General features: G+C 39.7%; 1 protein-coding gene across 4 annotated transcripts in view; it reads left to right on the top strand.

Moving 5' to 3' along the window:
* The first annotated feature begins 540 nt into the window (after positions 1 to 540).
* Wapl (WAPL cohesin release factor) overlaps positions 541 to 20,993 on the top strand; it is a 68,333-nt gene continuing 47,880 nt past the window's right edge. For 2 of the 4 annotated variants that reach the window (XM_075988694.1, XM_075988695.1), the window contains exons 1-3: positions 734 to 863; positions 3,612 to 4,132; positions 19,563 to 20,606. In XM_075988694.1, coding sequence (XP_075844809.1) covers positions 3,634 to 4,132; positions 19,563 to 20,606 — 1,543 coding nt within the window. In that variant the 5' untranslated portion in view covers positions 734 to 863; positions 3,612 to 3,633. Of the gene's footprint in view, positions 864 to 3,611; positions 4,133 to 19,562; positions 20,607 to 20,993 lie in introns of all 4 variants that reach the window. The other 2 variants (XM_075988697.1, XM_075988696.1) reach the window with 2 other exon arrangements.

Below are 20,993 nucleotides of genomic sequence, written 5' to 3'. Positions count from 1 at the left end.
CTCCAAGGTCCGGGCGGTGGCCCAGCAGGCTCGGCGCAGCTGCACAATCCACTGTCCCCAGACACCCGAGGGTCCCTGGAGGGGAAACGATTGACACAGCTGCCTGCACTGTGCCCCGTGCCTTCCCGCACCGCACCTGCGTCTCGTCGCGTGGCCAGGAACTAAAACTGGCTCCCGAGCCGGTGATGTCCAGCAGGCCCGCAGCCAGAACTCAGGCCCGCAGCCAGAACTCTGCTCCGGAACCTGGCTTCAGATACCAGGACCTCGCGGGAGGGAACTACAACTCCCGTCGGGCTTCGCGACCCGACCAATGGTGGTAGCCGGCGCGTGCGGGGCGCGGCGCCTGCGCGGCGGTTTGAGTAAGCGGCCGTACGATTGGCTGCGGGGTCGGGTGGCTGCGCGGGGCCTGTGGGAAGCGGAGTGACGGAGCGAGCGGCTGTTGGAGGAAGGAGGTGGGGGCCGGGAGCGCAAATGGCGTTGAGATGGTTCAGGGCCCTGTTCAAACTCCAGCGCTGACCATTCACCGGCGGAGGCGGCGGCGCAGGAGGCGGCGGCGGTCCAGCGGGGGCACGTAGCAGGCTCGGCACCGGCGGCGGCCGTCAAGGAGGCCTAGGCTCTGCCCGGCCGGCGCGCCTAAGCTGGGGAGGGAAGTTGCGGAGCCGCCGCTCCTCCCCCCCCTCTACCGGGCTTCCTATTTACCGAAGCGGAGCCGCTGGCTGTGACGGCAGCAGAGCCCCCTCGCCTCTCTGGGCGCACCGGTCGGCACTGTTCGCCCGCGCGGGGCTCCCGCGCCCGCCCGTGGGCCGTTGGGAGCGGGGGAGGCGGAGGCGGCCCGAGGCCAAAGCACCCGCCAGGCGCCGAGGGTAAGTGAGGTCTCGGGCGGCTGCCTAGGCCCGGAGTGAGCCGGGTTGGGTGGAGGAGGCAGGGGCGGTGCGAGTCTCTTTGCTCACCTGGCTTCTAAGGAAGTTGGGCACTGACCGATCTGAAGAACTCTTTCCCCCTCCACCTCTTAATTTCCCGTTTAAGTTCTTTTTCCGGGCGGCCGGCTGGTTCACTTCTCTCTTCCGAACGCGGTCCGGTTGGTTTCAGTGCCGAATTCTTTGCCCTGTAGTTTTCCACCGCCTCTAGCCGTCACCGAGGCCTTGCTTCGGGGACTCGGTGGCAGAAGCTTCCGGGGCGTCCGAAGCGACATCCCTTTCCTGGGCGGTGGGGGTTGGGAGGAGAAAAGTTGCGGGAGCGTCCAGCCGGAGGGGTGTCTGGGTTCTAGCCTCCGGGCGCACTCGCCGCCCCAGGTGAGAATTCCTGCTTCCGTCTGTTTCCCCCTTCCACGTTCCTCCCTTAATGGAAGCCCCTAATGCACTTTGGGGGCGTGGGAGAGGCTAGGTTTTTAGGCAGTTTAAGTGTGAGGACCCCCCCCCTTCCCTAATTTAAATCCCAGCACCCTTCCCTCAGAAGTCGACTGGGCTTTGGGCACAGGCCCAAAGATCCGAAAACACTTAGTTGTGACCCCTTCTTTGCTATTTAGTTAGGACTGTTGGTGAAGTTTGGAGCCTGAACAAGGTAGTGTGTCTGAATTGTGTGTAAAATGTCGTGCCAGATATATGTCCACTCCGGAATTTGTACATGTGCTATGCTTAGATAATGCCATCGCAGGAGTCTGCTGACTTTTTTTTTTTTAAATGGGCGTTAGAAAACAATAAAAACAATCATACAATGAACTCTCTTGTATTCATCTCTACTGGATTCAGTAGACAGTAACTCAACCAAATTTGCCTCATCTACACGTTTCCCAGTGCTGAATATTAAAAGGCCCCTGATGTTATTTCTTCAGTATTTAATGATGTTATAATACAGTGTGTATTTGTGAGACACGATCTCTTAAAAAGTTCAGTTGTCTTATCACTTGATTCAGTATCAAATATTCATTTGCAGACCTTAAACTTTGAACAGTGGATGAATGCTTTGTGGTTTTGCCTGTTTTTTACGGAGAGTTTTCAGATGTTGCCATAGAGGAGATCAAGTCTAGATTTTTGGTTTGACCTTTAGTCAGCATTTTTAGATGATTGCCATGTATGTGTGTCCAAAACATTCCAGTTTTGTTGGAATATATAAATGTAGGACTGCAGATCACAGCTTAAAGAAATGACTATTTTCTTGTCTTTGGTAGCTCCCCAATTATTATACTTTGTTTTGTTTAATAGGCTATACTTAACAAGAAAGACAATAAAGCTTGTTAGTGTTCCAAACTACAAAATGGAAACTCTCTGAGGAAAGTTAAATTTTCTCTTAGCCCAGATGTGTATGATGACTAAATTATTATTTTGTCCAATCAGAATTGGTTTCAAACATTAGTTGTGCGGTGGGGGTGAGTCTTTATGAATATTTGCTGAACTAAATTGAATAGTGATTCATTAAGTTGTAAGAACTTAATAAAAATATTAAAGGTGTAGATGGAAAACATTTGAAAGCATAAGTTAAATACTATCCCCATTGTAAGTTTCAAAGTAATGAAAAATATTCAAGACTTAAGCATTGCTTACCACCCCCCAGAATTGATAAATTGATATTTAAACTGCAGGTCAAAGTGTTAAGAAATGGATAAGGATTGATTGTGCTGTGAAAGTACCATAACTTGTAGTTTTAAAATGTTTGACCTTTGACTTCACTTGGAAATTTTTTTCCAGTATATTTTTAGGTAAATCAAGTAGATTGATTTGTTTGTAAATTGAATAGGAAAATAAAGGCTATGTGTTTCTATTTTTTTATTTTTTATTCTTTTTATTTATTTTGTTTTTTTGAGACAAGGTTCCTCTGTGTAGCTCTAGCTATCCTGGAACTCACTTTGTAGACCAGGCTGACCTCAGATTCAGAGATCCGCCTGCCTCTCAAGTGCTGGGATTAAAGGGGTATGCCACCACTATTTTTATAATAATAAGTCGTGTACCTTTGTAAAATGGAGTTCATCAACTTCAGAAAATTGTCACTCAGCAAATGAGCGCAGCACTTTAGTGATAAGGAAGATGAGATGAATGAATTCTTAAATTTAGGGAAATGACCACTAAAGGAATGTTTTTAAAAGTCAGTTCAAATGACTTTAGTCCAAAAATCAGAGTCTTTAAGGTGAGGTAGAAGTTATAGATTGTACTATATGAGAAAATAGCAGTTTTCTGACTCTTTATATGAAGAGCAGTAAAATTTCAAAGAACTAAAATTAGTCATTTGACATCATTTAGATCTTGGAAAACTTAATATATTGTGGTTAATGATTTTCTATTTGGGTACTCTATTGAGATTTTTTTTTTTCTGGTTAAATTGTGTATTAAGAATAGTTCATTTGGAACTTGAGAAATGTCTTAAGTTAGATTTGTAGATACTGCATTACAAGTTGGTTAGTAAACTTTTTTACTAAGTTTCATACTAGTATGCATTTATTATAAAACAAACCAAAACACCACCAAGCCTGATGGATGGAAGTATAGGATGGAAAACAAGCCTCTTTAACTTACTCGTTTAAACTAGTTTAAAAGCAAGTCCTAGGATCTTAGTTTTATAAAATGCTTAAAATATGTTAAGAGATTGTTGATTATATTTTCTTAAATTTCTTTCCACAGGGAATATGAAACAGGTGTCAAAATGACATCCAGATTTGGAAAAACTTACAGTAGGAAAGGAGGAAATGGCAGTTCAAAATTTGATGAAGTTTTTTCCAACAAACGGACTACTCTTAGTACAAAATGGGGAGAGACCACATTTATGGCTAAATTAGGGCAGAAGAGGCCCAATTTTAAACCAGATATCCAAGAAATTCCGAAGAAACCTAAAGTAGAAGAAGAAGATACTGGAGATCCTTTTGGTTTTGATAGTGATGACGAGTCTCTACCTGTTTCTTCCAAAAATTTACCCCAGGGTAAGGGCTCCTCTTACTCAGAATCTAGTGACGCTGCTCAGCTCGAAGAAGTCACTTCTGTACTTGAAGCTAATAGCAAATTTAGTCATGTGGTGGGTGAAGACAGTTTTGCTTCTGATAGATGCTTACTTATGGAGGATACTTTGATTGGGAAAGAAAAGAGCACAAATAGAATCTCGGAAGACCATGCAAACAAAAGTAGTTGTTCTAAATTAATAACTTCAGGTAAGTTTTGATGTTCTTTATAAGCCAAGAGAGCTTTTTATAAACCATTATGTGATAGTAAAATTTTATTATTTGTGTGTGTGTGCATGTGTTTGGAAATTAGAGGACAATTTGTATAGTTGTTTCTTTCCTTGTTTCCCTGGGTTCCAGAGATCAAACTCAGGTTGCCAGGCTTGCAGGGTAAGCACCCCTGCTGAGACATGTTACTGGCACCTTACAAGATGTTATGTGCATGCACACTCATGTTATTACTTGTTTTCTCCCCTTCGTTTATGATCAATAGGGGCTATTGGTAAGGTTTTTTTTTTAAATTTATTTTTATTTCATATGTATGGATGTTTTGCCTGCATAATATATCTTCACTGTGCATGCTTGGTGCCCTCAGGCTAGAAGGGGAGATGCTGGAGTTAGCTGTCACATGGTGCTGGGAACTGAATCCAGGTCCTCTGGAAGAGCAGCTGTGCTTGTCCCTCTCTCCAGCCCCCTTAAAAGTTTTTTTTTTGGGGGGGCGTTTTGAGACAAGGTTTCTCTGTAGCTTTGGTGCTTGTCCTTGAACTAGCTCTTGTATACCAGGCTAGCCTTGAACTCACAGAGATCCACCTGTCTCTGCCTCCCGAGTGCTGGGATTAAAGGCATGCGCCACTGCACGGCTGTTAAAAGATTTTTTTAAAAAGAACTTATTTTAACTTTATTTTATGTGCATTGGTGTGAAGGTGTTAGATTCCAGGGAACTGGAGTTACAGACAGTTGTGAGTTGCCATGTGGGTACCGGGAACTGAACCTGGGTCCTCTGGAAGAGCAGCCAGTGCTCTTAACTATTAAGCCATCTCTCCAGTCCCCCTTATAAAGATTTTTAAAACTTTGAAGAACTCAATTGGGTTGAATTTTTCATTCAAATAACTTCTTAGAGACTTGTTACCTGGTGTATTTTGAGAAGTCTTTCTTACCTTGTATTTGTTAGTGTTTTGTATTGTAGATTGGTTGGCTACTGATAATGACAAGATGGTAATTTACATTGAGGATAATTAGAGTTTTCTCTTAAAAGTAGTTCCAAAATTATTGAATAGAGACATGGAGTGTTACATAAACTGAGATTAACTTTAAGTATTTGGGCCAGTATTACATCAGTCTTCTGTGAGATGTTCGAGACTTAGTGAATGATAAAGATGGAGTTAACTAAATGAATATTTAAGATGTGGTGAAAGTGATATGATTTGAATCATGCAGGCATCCTGTCAACAGTAGATTAAGGATGGCTATTACAGTTGAAAATTGTCCTTCGGTCTCTATCGTTTTCACAGATTTTTGTGATGGCCACATAACTGTCCTATTTTGAAGGAAATAAATAGAAATGCTGGTACTGTGATCCACAGTGAATTTGATAGACTTACTGTAAGGCGCATCAAGTAGTATAATGGAGGGTGACTTGCATAGTTATGCTAAAAATGCTTAACATTTTCCCCACTTTTTCTCACCTTTGGTGAGCCAGCTGTTGTCATTCCCTTGATCTCTGTGTTAATACTCATTTGGTTGTTGCTTTCTTCATATTTCTCCTGAAGCGTTGTTCTTAAGCTTAGATTATCATTAAAAAGATAAAATAAGCAAGACAAAAGCAGCTTAAAACTGTTTCCAGGTTAGCTTTTAAAATTTTTATTTTTTTATTATTTTTTTAAAGATTTATTTATTAAGCATACAATGTACTGCTGGCAAGCAAGGCACCAGGTCTCATTACAGATGGTTGTGAGCCACCATGTGGTTGCTGGGAACTGAACTCGGGACCTCTGGAAGAGCAGCCAGTGCTCTTACCCTCTGAGCCATCTCTCCAGCCCCCTTTATTTTTAAAAGATAAGCTAGTGGCAAAATCAGAATGAGATTTTTTTTGTTTGTTTGTTTTTCGAGACAGGGTTTCTCTGTGGTTTTGGAGCCTGTCCTGGAATTCGCTCTGTAGACCAGGCTGGTCTCGAACTCACAGAGATCCGCCTCAGAATGAGATTTTTAAAATATTTATTTTTTAAAATTTTTTTATATGGTTTTGCCAGCATTTATGTATGCATGCCACATGCATTCCTGCTGTCCACCAAAGTCAGAAGAGGGCATCTGAACCCCTAGAATTGGGAGTTACAGACAGTTGGGAGCCACCATGTGTGTGCTAGAAATTGAACCCAAGTCCTCTTCAAGAGCAGCCAGTGCTCTTAACCACCAAATGAGATTTATTAATATGTTGTTGACCCTACTATTTGTTCAGATTTGGCCTGGGCCCTGAGAATACTGTTCATTTTGAAGTGTGTGGTATTCTTACTATCATTTCTTGTGGATTTCTGATAGTTGTTTTACATATGAGGCAGGTAGCCTGGAGATGGAAGAGGAAAATGGCAAGTTGTTAAAGTTGTCATGGAAGACCAAAGGATACTGTTTTGGAATATGAGGCACCCAATGGTGGAAAAGGCCTTGGTGGTAGAGGGTTGAGAAAAAAATAAATGTTTAATAAGGGGGTAGGAGCATTTATAGGAATTAATTGCTTATGTGTCTTTACATATGTCCATATTACTGTTGGAAGTTGCTAGAAACTATCTAGTGCACTTTTCTGTGGGTTGATAAAGCTTCCCACTCGTGTTGCTAAGTTGTAGTGCTTGTATTTGACCCTGTATCCACATTCCATTTTAATGAATTTTGAGGAGAAAATATATACTAAAATACAGATAAACAGATATTCAAGAAAAATCTTACTTTGTTTTTCTTGTTACAAAGGCACACCTACCCAGGTGGTGGTGGTGGTGGTACACTCTTTAATCCCTCCAGTTAGGAGACAGGGGCATGTTGATTTCTGTGCAGGACTGTTACAGAGAATCCCTGTCTCAAAAAACAAAAACAAAAAAAGCCAACAACAAAAAAGCAAAAACACACTTAGTGTGAAGGGAAAAATATAGCAGTATGATTTTTTTCTTTTCTTTTTTCTTAAGACTTATTTATTTATTATTTATATGGCATTCTGCCTGCATGTATGCCTGCACACCAGAAGAGGGCACCAGATTTCATCATAGATGGTTGTAAGCTACCAGGCGGTTGCTGGGAATTGAACTCAGGACCTCTGGAAGAGTAGTGAGTGCTCTTAACCTCTGAGCCATCTCTCCAGCCCGATTTTTTTTTTCTTTTTATTGACTTTCTGAAGCTGTAAACTCTGGCAACTCCTATAGGGTAGGAAGCAAACTTTGAGGAAGTCTTTTAATTTTTTGGTGGTCTTAATCTATCCTACATGTGTGGATAAATTATTTTTACAAACCATGTAGAAGTTAATATACTGAGCTTTACAGATTTTCTTTTCATTGCTTCTTTGTCTAAACTTTTAGGATTTCCTGTTTTTTTTTTTTTTTTACATCTGCTTGTCTTATTGTCAGCGCCTTTACTTTCGCTCAGAAAGCAATTAAATGTTTTTTTTTTATCAACAGTTTGTTCAAAGTGCGAAAGTTCAAGTTCTGTACTATGTTTCAGTGAGATAGCTGTTCAATCACCAGTTTCTGCTGTAGAATTATATCACACTAATGAGAAAAGCTTATGCATTCTTAGGGTTTTATTATTTTTTTCTAATAGTAATATTAAGTGCATCTCTTTGTCTGTATAAAACTATGTGATTAAGTTTTTGATATTATAATTCTTTGTTTTAAATATTTTTTTAATGAGTAGTACTTTTGAAAATTATGTGTTGTCTGAGTTTCTGTCCCGCCCGGTTCCCCAGCCGTTTAGTCCCAAAAGAAATCACACAGTTGGGGCTGGAGAGATGGCTCAGCGGTTAAGAGCATTGCCTACTCTTCCAAAGGTCCTGAGTTCAATTCCCAGCAACCACATGGTGGCTCACAACCATCTGTAATGAGGTCTGGTGCCTTCTTCTGGCCTTCAGGCATACATGCAGACAGAATATTGTATACATAATAAATAAATATTTAAAAAAAATCACACAGTTGTCTACATTAATCATAAACTGATTGGCCCATTAGCTCAGACTTCTTATTAACTCTTATAACTTATATTAACCCATTATTTATATCTATGTTCGGTGAGACAGTCACATCATCAGTCTTCTGTGTCTGGGCAGGACTGCAAAGGAATGGGCTTCCTCTTTCTCAGAATTCTCCTGTTCTCATTGACCTGCCTCTACTTCCTGTCTGGTTGTCCCGCCTATACTTCCTGCCTGGCTACTGACCAATTAGTGTTTATTTAAAATATAAGTGACAGAATATAGACGATTGTCCCACACCTCTTTAATTTAAAGAGGAACTTCAAGATGAAGTCATGATAAAACAGATGATGGTTGGGCTAGAGAGATAGCCTAGTGGGAAATGCCTAAAAACCTGAGTTTGATCTCTGGGAACCACATAGTGGAAGGAGAGAACCAACTCCAAGTTCTCTTCTGACCTTTATACACTCATGTGCACATCTCATGCACTAAATAAAAGTGAGTACGTTAATAATTTTAAAAAATGGTTGCCATTTTCTAAACAGATGCCTAATAGATAAGGAAAAGAGCAGTAAGAATTACAGACTGCCTAAGAACTCCAGGAAAAGTTTTGAGTTCATAAAATATTCCAGACTTTAATTGAAAAGAACAAAAAGAAGACATCACCGAATTTCCAGTTACACAAAAATAGAATAGTGAAAGCATTTTAGGTACTCAACTAGTCAGTTTATTTGCAAGGCATCTTTCTCCTTTTGTGAACTCTGCACATGCTGGGTAGTCATCCATCACTGAGTTTACCTTAGTGCATGTATGACATGTCATTTTTTACCTACATAGTACTCTTCTCTACCTTCCACTGTGTATTTATTTTCAAATAAATTCAGTAGTTCTGTTTTCATTTGCAAATTCTTCTGTATCTTTAATTTTATAAACAAAACATTCTGATTTTATGTGGCTTTTAAAACTAGTCAGTTCTTAGGTGTGGCACTAAAATGACTTTGAGCAGGAGCTAGAGTTCATCTTTCTAAGTAAGACATCTATAATAGTCTATTAAGAATTATTTTACTTGACTTTGACCAGTAGCCTTGGCTGTCCTAGAACTAGCTGTGTAGATCAAAGATGACCCCTGCCTTGTGAGTGTTGGAGTTAAAGACATGCATCTCCATGTTTGGTTTAAGATTTATCTTTAAGCTGGTCGGTGGTGGCATTTGTCTTTAATCCCAGCACTCAGGAGGCAGAAGCAGGCGCATCTCCAAGTTTGAGGACAGCCAGGGCTATACAGAGAAACCTTCACTCAGAAAGAGAGAGAGAGAGAGAGAGAGAGAGAGAGAGAGAGAGAGAGAGAGAGAGAGAGAGATTTAATATGTGCATATGTGTGTGTTGTTATGTGCACATGAGTGCAGGTGCCAGAGGCATTAGAAGCTGTTGTGAACTATCTAACTATCTAACATGGATACTAGAAACTGAACTCTGTCAGATCTTCTGTGGGAGTAGTATTTATTCTTTCTTTCTTTATTTATTTTATTTATTCTTTACTAACCAGTGAGCCACCTCTCCATACTCTTTTTCGTTGTTGTTAATTAAAGAAATTCGTGTGTATGAGCATGGCTGGACATATATTGGACAATATTTTGGAGTCAGTTCTGTCTTGGGTTCCAGCAAATCACTGTCAGACTTGCTTGACAGGCACTTTTTACCAGCTAACTCATCTCACCCACCCTGTGGAGTTTTTGTTTTGTTGAAACATCATCTTGTGTATCCTGGGCTGGTTTTGAGGTTACTATGTGGGCAAAGATGACCTTAAACTTCAGATTTTCCAGCCTCCACTTCCTGAATGCAAGGATATTAAGCATTTGACACCATACATGGCTTACATGGTGTCGGAGATGGAATCCAGGACTTTTTGCATGGCAGGCAAGCATTCTATCAATAACCGGTAGTCTTTAAAATTTGGAATCCAGGACTATGCGTACAAGAGTTGGCCCACGTCTTTAATACCGGCATTTCAGAGGCAGAGGCAGGCGGGATCTCTGAGTTTGAGGCCAACCTGGTCTACATAGCTAGTCCCCAGGACATCAAGTACTCTGCAAAGAAACGCTGTCTCAAAACAACTCTCTTCAAACAAACAAACAAAAAGCCATTTATCTTTGTATGGGTGTTTTAACCTGTACGTGTAACCTATGAACCATATGTGTGCAGTGTCTGTAGAGACCAGAATAGGGAGTTAGTTAGATCTCCTAGGACTGGAGTTCTTCAGTTATAAGCCACCAGGTGGGAGTTGGGTCCTCTGGAAGAGCAGATAGTACCTCTGAGCTATCTCAGCCCCAGTATTAACTGATTGACTTACTGAGTTCCTTCCTTGTGCATCACATGATAGGCTGTACATGTAGAAGGCAGAGTACACCTTTATGAAGTGGGTTCTCTCCTTCCATTTTTTTTTTAAACATGCATTAGTGTTCTGCCTGCATATATGTGTAAGAGTGTGGACCCTCTGGAACTGGAATTAGAAACTGGCTTGTGGGTCCTGGGAATTGAACTCAGGTTCTTTGGAAAAGTAGCTAGTGCTCTTAACAGAGCCATATTTTCAGCCCTCGGGCACCCCCCAGGACTTTTGAAAAAGGTTGCTTTTGCTTTTTATGTGGGGTTACTTCCATTTTTCCTCTTTGTTAATCTGGACTCTTGAAAAAAAGTATGTAGAGACTTAATTTCTGTTTGGCACACTTTCCTTGCCAGCCAGCTGGGATTCAGTCTACATATTCTGCCAGATATTGAGATAACTATAGCATGGGCTCTTAATTTGCATGGCTGGTTTCATAGCCAATACATATTTTTCCATTTGCTTAAAGCTGTAGTCAATGTGTGAGCTTGTTAAGGGGTATTATCAGGACATGAACTTTGATTTTAGAACCAGAAAGGGAAGGGCATAGTTCTACTCTTGATGGTTTAAAGTGGGCTACAAATGGGGCTGGAGAGATGGCTCAGTGGTTAAGAATGCATATGACTCTTGGAGAAGTCCAACTTTCCAACACTCACCAGTAACTACAGTTGCAGGGGTTCAACAACTCTGACCTCCAAGTGCACCTGCATTCTTGTTCATATACCCACGTGCAGGCAGCTTCACACATGAACATACTTAAAATACTTTTTAAAAAAAGTGATCTAGAAACTTATCTGAGATATTGTCTGTTTATTGGATAAAGAATAAATTAGTGAGGATTGTTAGATAATCCTAACCTAATTAGTATAGGGAAGTTATTTGCCTTTAGAAAGTAATTTTTTTTTGTATAAAACATGACATCTCAAGTTTCAAAAGTGAGTAAGAAATCTGTTAATTTTTTTTCAGTTCCAGTTTTGTGCGAAGCCTTATAGCAGTCATAACCTTGTAAAACTGGCTTAATTCCCATTATATAAAGGATAAAGCATCATTCAGGAGTTGAATAACAGCCGGGTGGTGATGGCGCACACCTTTAGTCCTACACTCTGGAGGCAGAGGCAGGCATATCTCTGTGAGTTTGAGGCCAGTGTAGTCTACAGAGCAACCAGGCTAGCTAAGTTGGATAACTTGAATTAGATGGAATAGCTATGAAACATCCAAAGTGTTCTTTTTATGTGATATTGTTGTATTCTGGTAGGAATGAACTTAATAAATAATTGACATATGATATTAAAGTTAAAACTGTCATAAGATCAGTTTTAGCTTGATGTTGAAGCAAATTACAAATTCCCCTTTGTTTCTATTTAAATAATTTCCTTTTTGGCAAAAATAATAAGAGTTTTTAATACATACTGAATAAAGTAGATCTTATTTTTGTAGGTAATAAATTTTAATTTTTTGTGTTGTATAAACAAAAACTCAGCAATGGGCAAATTTTGAGACAGATTTTTAAGTGCTATTTTTGTTGTTGTAGTTGCTGGTGATTGTACCGCAGGACCTTGTACATCCTACCACATCCCCAGCCTTCGTTTATTAGGTAGATTTTGATCTTGTCTCTGTCTATTTCTGTCTGGAGATTAGCACAGGCTGTCCTCCCATTCAAGATATAGCTGATGATTCCTCCCTGCCTCCACCTCCCAAGTGCAGGGGTTACAGTGTGTGCAATCACACTTTTATCATCCCCCCGCCCCCCGGAAACTCAGTATTCTCAAAATTAAGAGTTAGCAAGAGTACAATAGGCCACTAGCAAGTTTCCCATCAGATACAGGAGCCTACCAGCTATGTGGTAATAAATAAAAACTGTAAACCTACTGTCCTGGATGCTCTTCAGGAGGTGTGCCGTTAACTTGTGCTGGTTATGATGAATTACTGCTTTCAACACAATGATACGTGCATATATACATTTCATTTTTAGAATAATTATTTTCTTTTATGTGCATTGGTGTTTTGCCTGCAGGTATGTCATGTGAAGGAGCCAAATCCCCTAGCATGGAGTTATAGACAGTTGTGAGCTGTCATATGGACGCTCGGAATTGAACTTGGGCCCTCTGGAAGGGCAGCCAGTGTTTTTAACCTCTAAACCCATCTCTCCATCCCTAAGATAAATATTTATAGTACTTCACAGAACATTTTTCTCCCTTATGTATTCTCTACTCATAGAACATAGAGTCAGTTTGAAAGCATGATTCATCACTTTTGAGAGGGAGATCTAGGATTGAGCTTAAATAAGTAATCTTGATTAGAAATAATAAATGTGGGGCTGGAGAGATGGCTCAGCGGTTAAGAGCATTGCCTGCTCTTCCAAAGGTCCTGAGTTCAATTCCCAGCAACCACATGGTGGCTCACAACCATCTGTAATGGGGTCTGGTGCCCTCTTCTGGCCGGCAGGCATACACACAGACAGAATATTGTATACATAATAAATAAATAAATATTTAAAAAAAAAGAAATAATAAATGTGAGATTAAGTATATAAATATTTGAAAATGCAGAATTATATGAAGTCATTAAGTATTGGAATTGAGCTGTGAAGAAATTCCTATACTTAAAGTGTGGAGAGAAAAAGGAAGAGACTGAAAAAGAAAGCTAATATAAAACAGTCTGAGCTATGAAGGAAATATAGCTGGTGACGTGCTGCAGAAGGCTTCATGAAAGGTTTGTCAACTGAATCGAAATGGATTGCTGATGCAATAGTTAACTAAATGAGGATTTCATAGAGTGGTTGAAGTGGCCTGAAGAGTGAGAAGATTCATATATGTTTTAAAGAGAAGACCTAGGACAGCTGGAAACAGATGCCATGCCCAAATTAGGTAATATGGGGAGAAATTATTTACAAAGAGATAGGAGGGGTGTAGGGAAGTCATGGGCTGGGGCCCCAACCTTGGTTCTTTACAGTGAAGCTATTATCACCCTGACCCAAATGGATTAGGAGTTACCTGAGCCAAGCAGAAGAGGCGTACTATAAGAGGAGCAGTAGAGGGCATGGGCAAAGGAAGCCCAGCTTTAACAGAATTCTGTTGTCCTGTTGGGGGCAGCAGCTCTTTGTGGGTAGAACCATGTGTAAGCCTAAGGATAAGGCTTTTTTGTTGATGGAAATGATAGGAAGTTGATTTAATTTCGGCTGTTTGTGTGATGAGCTTGCTAAGTGATGGTTGTGGTGGTGGTGCTGCTTCTCATTGTTATACAAGATGTTACTGATCAGTTCAGGCTCCCAGTGCTGGGATTGTAGACATGCCACTATGCCCAGTGTTGTTGTTGTTATTTTTTTTCCCCCAGCAGCTTTGGAGCCAGTCCTAGAACTAGCTCCTGTAGACCAGGCTGGTCTCGAACTCACAGAGATCCTTCTGCTTCTGCCTCCTGAGTGCTGGGATTAAAGGTGTGCACCACCACTGCCCAGCTGAAATGGTTTTTAGTTTACTGTTTTGTTATTTTTTCTTCTTTTCATGCTAAGTATTGAACCTAGAGCCTATTAAGTAAGCACTATACATTGAACTATTCCTCCAATCCTCATTATCTTTAAAATAACTTGTAATCTTGTTTTTATTAGAATATTTCATATAGAGGTTAAAAGAATATTCTTGACCTTTCAAGTCTTGATGTAAAATTGATTCACTGAGGAAGCTTTATTTTTAATTTTATTTTTAAAAATTTAATGTATATATGAATGCTCTATCTACATGTATGCCTTTATTCCAATAAAGGGCATCCGATCCCACTATATAGATGGTTGTGAGCTACCATGTCGTTGCTGGGAATTGAGCTTAGAACAAATGGAAGAGTAGCAAGAGTTCTTACCTCCTCCTTTTTTTTTTTGGACAGTCTAATCCAGACTGGCCTCAAACTCTTTCTGTAATAGAAAATCATCTTGAATTTCTGATGCTTCTCTCTTCCCCCTCCAACTGCTAGAAATACACTATGTACCACTCTGACTTTATTCAGTGTTTGAAACTGAACCCAGGGCAGGGCCTATCACAGTACATGCTACGCAATCTGTCTGACAACCAAGCTTTCTCCACAGCTCCTTGTTTTTAGTAATGCTTCAGTCTGTGGTTTTTTTAGTGATTAATATACACATGCTCTCTTGATAGTGAAAAGTTGCCCTTCTTTCACTGAGTCAGATTCCATGAATACTCTGTTTCTTTTTTGGATACTAGAACCTAATTCCATCATTGCATTCTATCACTGAGCTATCTCCCAACTTGTCTTTCCTCTAATCAGTTTATGTACTGTATGTGACCCTAAAAATCCACACACTTGGAGTGTAGTAGCATGATTATAATCCCAGTATTTAGGACAGTAAGGTAGGGTAATCTCTAAAAAAGTAAAAAAGTAGCCCAGGTTACATATTTCCAGACCAGTCTTGGTTACACAGTGAGGTCTTGTTTCAGCATGTACATACAGAGTGAGATATAGAATATTGGGGTGTATGTATGGCATATTGTGTCTTCAGTACATTTAAGTGGTGACTTTTAAGATGTTTATTGATCAATATTTGTAGATATACCTTGTTTTGTTAGCAGCCTCACACTTTCCCATTGTGTATGTGTAGTTCAGCTGCCTTTTCTGTTTTTGCTCTTTTGCAAGTAAATGTTAAATTGAACGTGGTTCTCTGTAAAGATTTTGAGTATCGTGTTACCTGTGTTAGTATAGTGGTGGGAGTTATTTCTAAAAGTGGTTTTGAAAGGGCACATACATATTTTTTTATGTCTGTCTATCTTGTTTTAAATTATGTGTAGGTATGTGCCTGCATTTGGGTATGGGCATGTGAGTGCAGGTGCTGAGGGGGCCAAAAGTGTCAGTCCCTTAAAGCTGAAGTTACAGATGCTTGTGAGCCACATGAGTGCTCTTATGTGGGGCCATTTTTCCAGCCCTGGGTACATACGTACTAAATTTAAATTGTTAGTGTCAGATTTCTTGATAATAGGTTGCACTCTCCCTTTCCCCCCCAAAAAAAATTTTTTATTAAAGATACTGCTGTGGGACAATGGTCTGTACCCTGTCACTTATATTTTAAATAAATGCTGATTGGCCAGTAGTCAGGCAGGAAGTAGTGGTGGGACAATGAGAACAGGAGAATTCTGGGAAGAGAAAAAGTCCAGTACTCTGCAGTTGTCACCCAGACACAGGAAGCCAGTCCCAGAGCAAGGAAGATGTGAAAGCCTTGCTGAAAAAGGTACCAAGCTACGTGGCTAACATAGACAAGTATTATGAGCTGATATAAGTTAAAGGAGTTATAAGAAGCCTATAGGCTAATAGGCCAACCAGTTTATAATTAATGTAGACCCCTGTGTATTTCTTTGACTGAACAGCTGCAGGACTGGGCAGGACAGAAACCTCTGTCAACAAGATACTACAGATTCTAAAGTGAAAACAATCCACCAACATAAAAAATAAGCCTCTATTTTTCTACCTTTCACCTAGGTACAAAGTTTGACAGCAGGAGGATGACTGTCCTCTTTCTCAGTCTCCACCTGCCCCCTTTTGTCTTCCTTTGGCAGAGGGTTTGACTTTGTATTTCAAACTGAACTCAAACTTTTGATCTTTTTTTTTTAATTATTTATTTTACTTATTGTGTATACAGTGTTTTGCTTACATGTATGTCTAATTGCCAGAAGAGGGCACCAGATCTCATTATAGATGGTTGTGAGCTGCCATGTGTGTGCTGGGAATTGAACTCAGGACCTTTGGAAGATCAGGCAGTGCACTTAACTTCTGAGCCCCTAAACTTTTTATCTTTTTCCAGCTTTAGTCTCAGAGGTGCTGGGTTTACAAGTGGGCACATCTGCTTGTTAGGGCTTTTACTGCTATGTTAAAACACAGTGACCATAAGCAACTTGGGAAGGAAAGGATTTATTTTGATTGCACTTTTTCATCTTAGTCCATCAGTAAGTCAGAGTAGGAACCTGGTGGCAGAGGCCATGGAGGAGTGCTCTTTACTAGAGAAATGAGGGCAGTAAACTTAAAATAGTAATGTTTTAAAAACTAATAAAAGTTTATTTTCATATCTCTCTTTAAGTCAAAGGATGTTTACACCTAAAACAGAAAGTTTTCATTTTTAAGATATTAAGATTAGAAGAAGCCAGGTATTGTACACATAAAGCAGGAAGATCACTAGTTTGAGGCTATCTTGGGCTCCAAAGGGGAGACTCTTTCTCAAAAACAAAAGCAAGTTGAGTGAGTCTGATAGCACATGTCTTTAATCCCAGTAGAGACAGGAAGATCTATGAGATTTTGTGGCCAGCCTAATCTGATCTACATACTAGGCCAGCCAGTGCTACACAGTGAGAGCTTGTCTCAAAACCAAAACATAATACAGCCCCATTAACCACCCCAAGTAGCTAGAAGTAGTCTCTGTCCTACTGGTCCCCTGGACTGGTTTTTCTCCACCTGCCTGTTCCCAAAGGTGCTTATGAAATAACCACTTTGAGGCTTATTACCAGTTACATTTGTTTGCCAATGTCTTAGGCTTCTTTCTGGCTAGTTCGAACTATTAAACTCACCGATTTCTATTAATCTATGGATTGCCATGAGGCTGTGGGTTACCAGTGCAGCATGTTACTCATTCAGCAGCTACATGGCATCTCCTCAACTCCGCCTGCTCTCTCTGCATCTTTGTTTGAACTTCCTATCTAGGTTTACTTTGCTAAGCCATTGGCCAATACAGCTTTAATCATCAACCAATAAAAAAAGCAGCACATACAGGCGGACATTCCACATCAATCCCCATAAAAAGTCTTCATAGTAGAATACTATACAACTATAAAAATGAAATGAGGCCTGGAGAGATGGCTCACTGCATTATGGCACATGTGTACCCCCACATACACAAATCAGTAAAAATGAGGTGGTTTAACTTAGTTACATCTTATGTATATTTGTAGTTTGAGCTTATCAGAAATTTACTGAACAGAAACATTATCCTAATAATTCATTTGGGTACTCTGAAATAAATAAGCCAAATGGTTCTCTGTTGAACACAAGAGGAAGTTGAAGCTCTCAGGAAAACTTAAGAAGATAGGACTTCTGCAGGAGATCTGTCGGATCAGCTTAATCTTGGTGTCACTCCCCTAGACTCAGTTACCAGTGCTCTTTTCAGTTACCTTAGGCTTGACTTTACTTATAATGATCTCCCAAAGTGCTACCAGCTTTTGGTTTTTAGCTTTTTTTTTTCTTTTCTTTTCTTTTTTTTAGGACTACTGATTGTTATTTTGGAATTGTAAGAAAACTATAGTTTATTGTCCCTAGTGAGGAAAGTATATAAAAATAAAACAAATACCTTATTTATTAGATGTGTCCTAAAGGTAAGCAAATACAGATCTTAGCTAAATGATTAATTGATTGTTAGTGTTTGAACTTAGGGTCTCATGCATGTTAGGCACTCTACCACTGAGTTAAATCAGTACTCTATATTTTTGAACCAGTGTCTTAAGTTTCCCAGGCTTGCCATGAACTTGGAATACTCTTGCTAGGATTAAAGGCCTATGACACAGTTAAATTATATTTAAACTCATTAAGTAACATCAAAAATACATAGTGAATTCATCCATGTAAAACATTCCTTTTGACTGTTTTTGAAAGTGTATTTACTTAAATTTGTAAATACAATGTAAAAATCCTGGTGCATGCCTTTAATCCCTGTACTTGTGAGGCAGAGGCGGTGCTCTGTGCTCTGGGTTTGAGAACTGCTTTGTCTACCTCATGAGTTCCAGGATAGTCAGAGCTACATAGTGAGACCTTGGTGAAGCAAAACAAAACAAAAGATTTGTAAATAGTTTTTCTTAAATGTAGATGTATTTTTTATGCGGCAGTTTTATTGTTTGGCATAGAGTAAATATTTGCCAGTGTTTACCTGTTGATAAATGCTTAGGGAATCATCATATTAATTTGAATCACATTGCCATTTTTTACTTGGAAGCTTAAAAAAATAGTTCTGATAAAAATTAATTCCCACATATAAAATAGTCATGTTAAAGGCTAAGAAGTTAAGAGCACTGGCTGCTTTCCCAGAGGTCCTGAGTTCAATTCCCAGCACCCAAAAGGTCGCTTATAGCCGACTATAGTGGGATCTGATGCCATCTTCTGGTGTGCAGGTTTACATGCAGATAGAGTACTCATACATAAAAGAAGTAAGTAAACCTTAAAAAATAGTCATGTTGAATTTTCAGTGCTGGCTGATATGCATAAATAGGCACTATAGGGTCATAAATACCAGAGCCACTGTTAAAAATAGACATATTGTTATGTGACTTTAGGATTAGAAGAAATAAAGAAACAGAAGCTTCCTGCAAGCAGGTTTCTAGGCAAAAATACTGTACTATATATATACAATCCTATTCCAGGTAAGCAAATGCTCCTGAAAGGTCTTCATTCATTGTTACATGAATTTTAGGTTCTACTAAACACTTTCTAAGTTAAACATGGTTACTTGAAAGCTTAAATGCCTTCTTATGTCATCCTCACACGATTTAGTTTATTTTTCCTTCTCCTCCTCCTCCTCCTCCACTACTACTACTACTACTACTACTACTACTACTACTACTACTACTACTACTTCTTCTTCTTCTTCTTCTTCTTCTTCTTCTTCTTCTTCTTCTTCTTCTTCTTCTTCTTCTTCTTCTTCTTCTTCTTCTTCTTCTCTCTCTCTCTCTCTCTCCCTTTTTCTTGTGACAGGGTTTCTCAGTGTAGCATTGGCTTTCCTGGAATTCTGTAAACCAGGCTGACCTTGAACTGCAAGATCTGCCTGCTCTGCTTCCCAAGTGCTGGGATTAAAAGCTTGTGCCACCACTGCTTGGCCTTGATTCAGCTTCTTAATAATGCTAGGATTTCTTCTGAATTCAGCATGACCGTTTTAAGTGGCTTGGGTGTTTTGGGACAGGTGAATAATATATTGACAGTAGGAGAGCAAATGTCATGTGTGTAAACCTTTTTTTTTTTTTACTATTTGAAATTGTTGCAGCTATTTCAAGATGGTTCAGAGAGCCTTGTTAGTTTGCATAACTGATGACATTTATGTTTTTAACCTGACATATTTTTTATTTTTATAGATAAAGTGGAGAATTTTAGTGAAGAACATGAAAAAAATAGTCACCATTTTCATAAAAATGCTGAAGATAGTACTAAGAAACCCAACACAGAAACGGCAGTGGCTTCTGAATATAAAGCTGATGAAATTAAGGAAACAAATGATACTTGGAATGTCCAGTCTGGGAAAAGATCAGAGTCTCCGACTGAAAGTTGCCCAGTCAAAGGACCTTTAAGAACTGGTTTATATGAGTGGGATAATGATTTTGAAGATACCAGATCAGAAGACTGTATTATGAATTTGGATAGTGATTCTCTTTTGGAGGTGAAGGATGAGGATTTAAAAAACCGATTGGAAAATATAAATGAAGCCATTGAAGAAGATATCATACAAAGTGTTCTTAGGCCAAGCAACTGTAGGACGTACTGTAGGGCCAATAAAGCAAAATCCTCACAGGGAGCATCAAATTTCGATAAGCTAATGGATGGCACCAGTCAGGCCTTAGCCAAAGCAAACAGTGAATCAAGTAAAGATGGCCTGAATCAGGCAAAGAAAGGCGGTGTAAGTTGTGGGACCAGTTTTAGAGGAACAGTCGGACGGACTAGAGATTACACTGTTTTACATCCATCTTGCTTGTCAGTTTGTAATGTTACCATCCAGGATACAATGGAACGGAGTATGGATGAGTTCACGACAGCCACTCCTGCAGACTTAGGAGAGGCTGGCCGGCTCAGGAAAAAGGCAGACATTGCGACTTCCAAGACCACTACTAGATTTCGACCTAGTAATACTAAATCCAAAAAGGATGTTAAACTTGAATTTTTTGGTTTTGAAGATCATGATGAGACAGGAGGTGATGAAGGTGGTTCTGGAAGTTCTAATTACAAAATTAAATATTTTGGCTTTGACGATCTCAGTGAAAGTGAAGAAGATGATGACGACGACTGTCAAATGGAAAGAAAGAAAGACAAAAAAAGAACTAAAACAACTCCGTCACTTTCCCTGCAGCCTCCCCCTGAAAGCAGCGACAATTCCCAGGATAGTCAGCCTAGTACTAATAATGCAGGTAAGAACTGTAAGATGTGTATATAATAGGATAATATGTATTTAATAGATGATTTCTTTTCAGGCTTTAATCAAAGTCTAATTCTTCCCTAGATTCTTAGTATTAGTTTTATATATATATATATATATATATATATATATATATAGAGAGAGAGAGAGAGAGAGAGAGAGAGAGAGAAAGAGAGAGAGATTTATTTTTAATTATATGTAGGTATATGCCTACATGTGTGTATATGCATGTGAATGCAAATATCCTCTGAGACCAGAGAGACACGGGTACCCTAGAGCTGGAGTTAGGGATGTATGCTGTCTGACCTTGGTGCCAAAAACTGAACTCAGATCCTTTGGGAGAGCTGTAAATTCTCTTACCACTGAGCCATCTCTCTAG

Source organism: Microtus pennsylvanicus, chromosome 10 (assembly GCF_037038515.1).
Source record: "Microtus pennsylvanicus isolate mMicPen1 chromosome 10, mMicPen1.hap1, whole genome shotgun sequence".
Taxonomy (NCBI): domain Eukaryota; kingdom Metazoa; phylum Chordata; class Mammalia; order Rodentia; family Cricetidae; genus Microtus; species Microtus pennsylvanicus.
The sequence above is the reverse complement of the archived record's forward strand: the minus strand, read 5'-3'. Positions and strand labels throughout refer to the sequence as shown.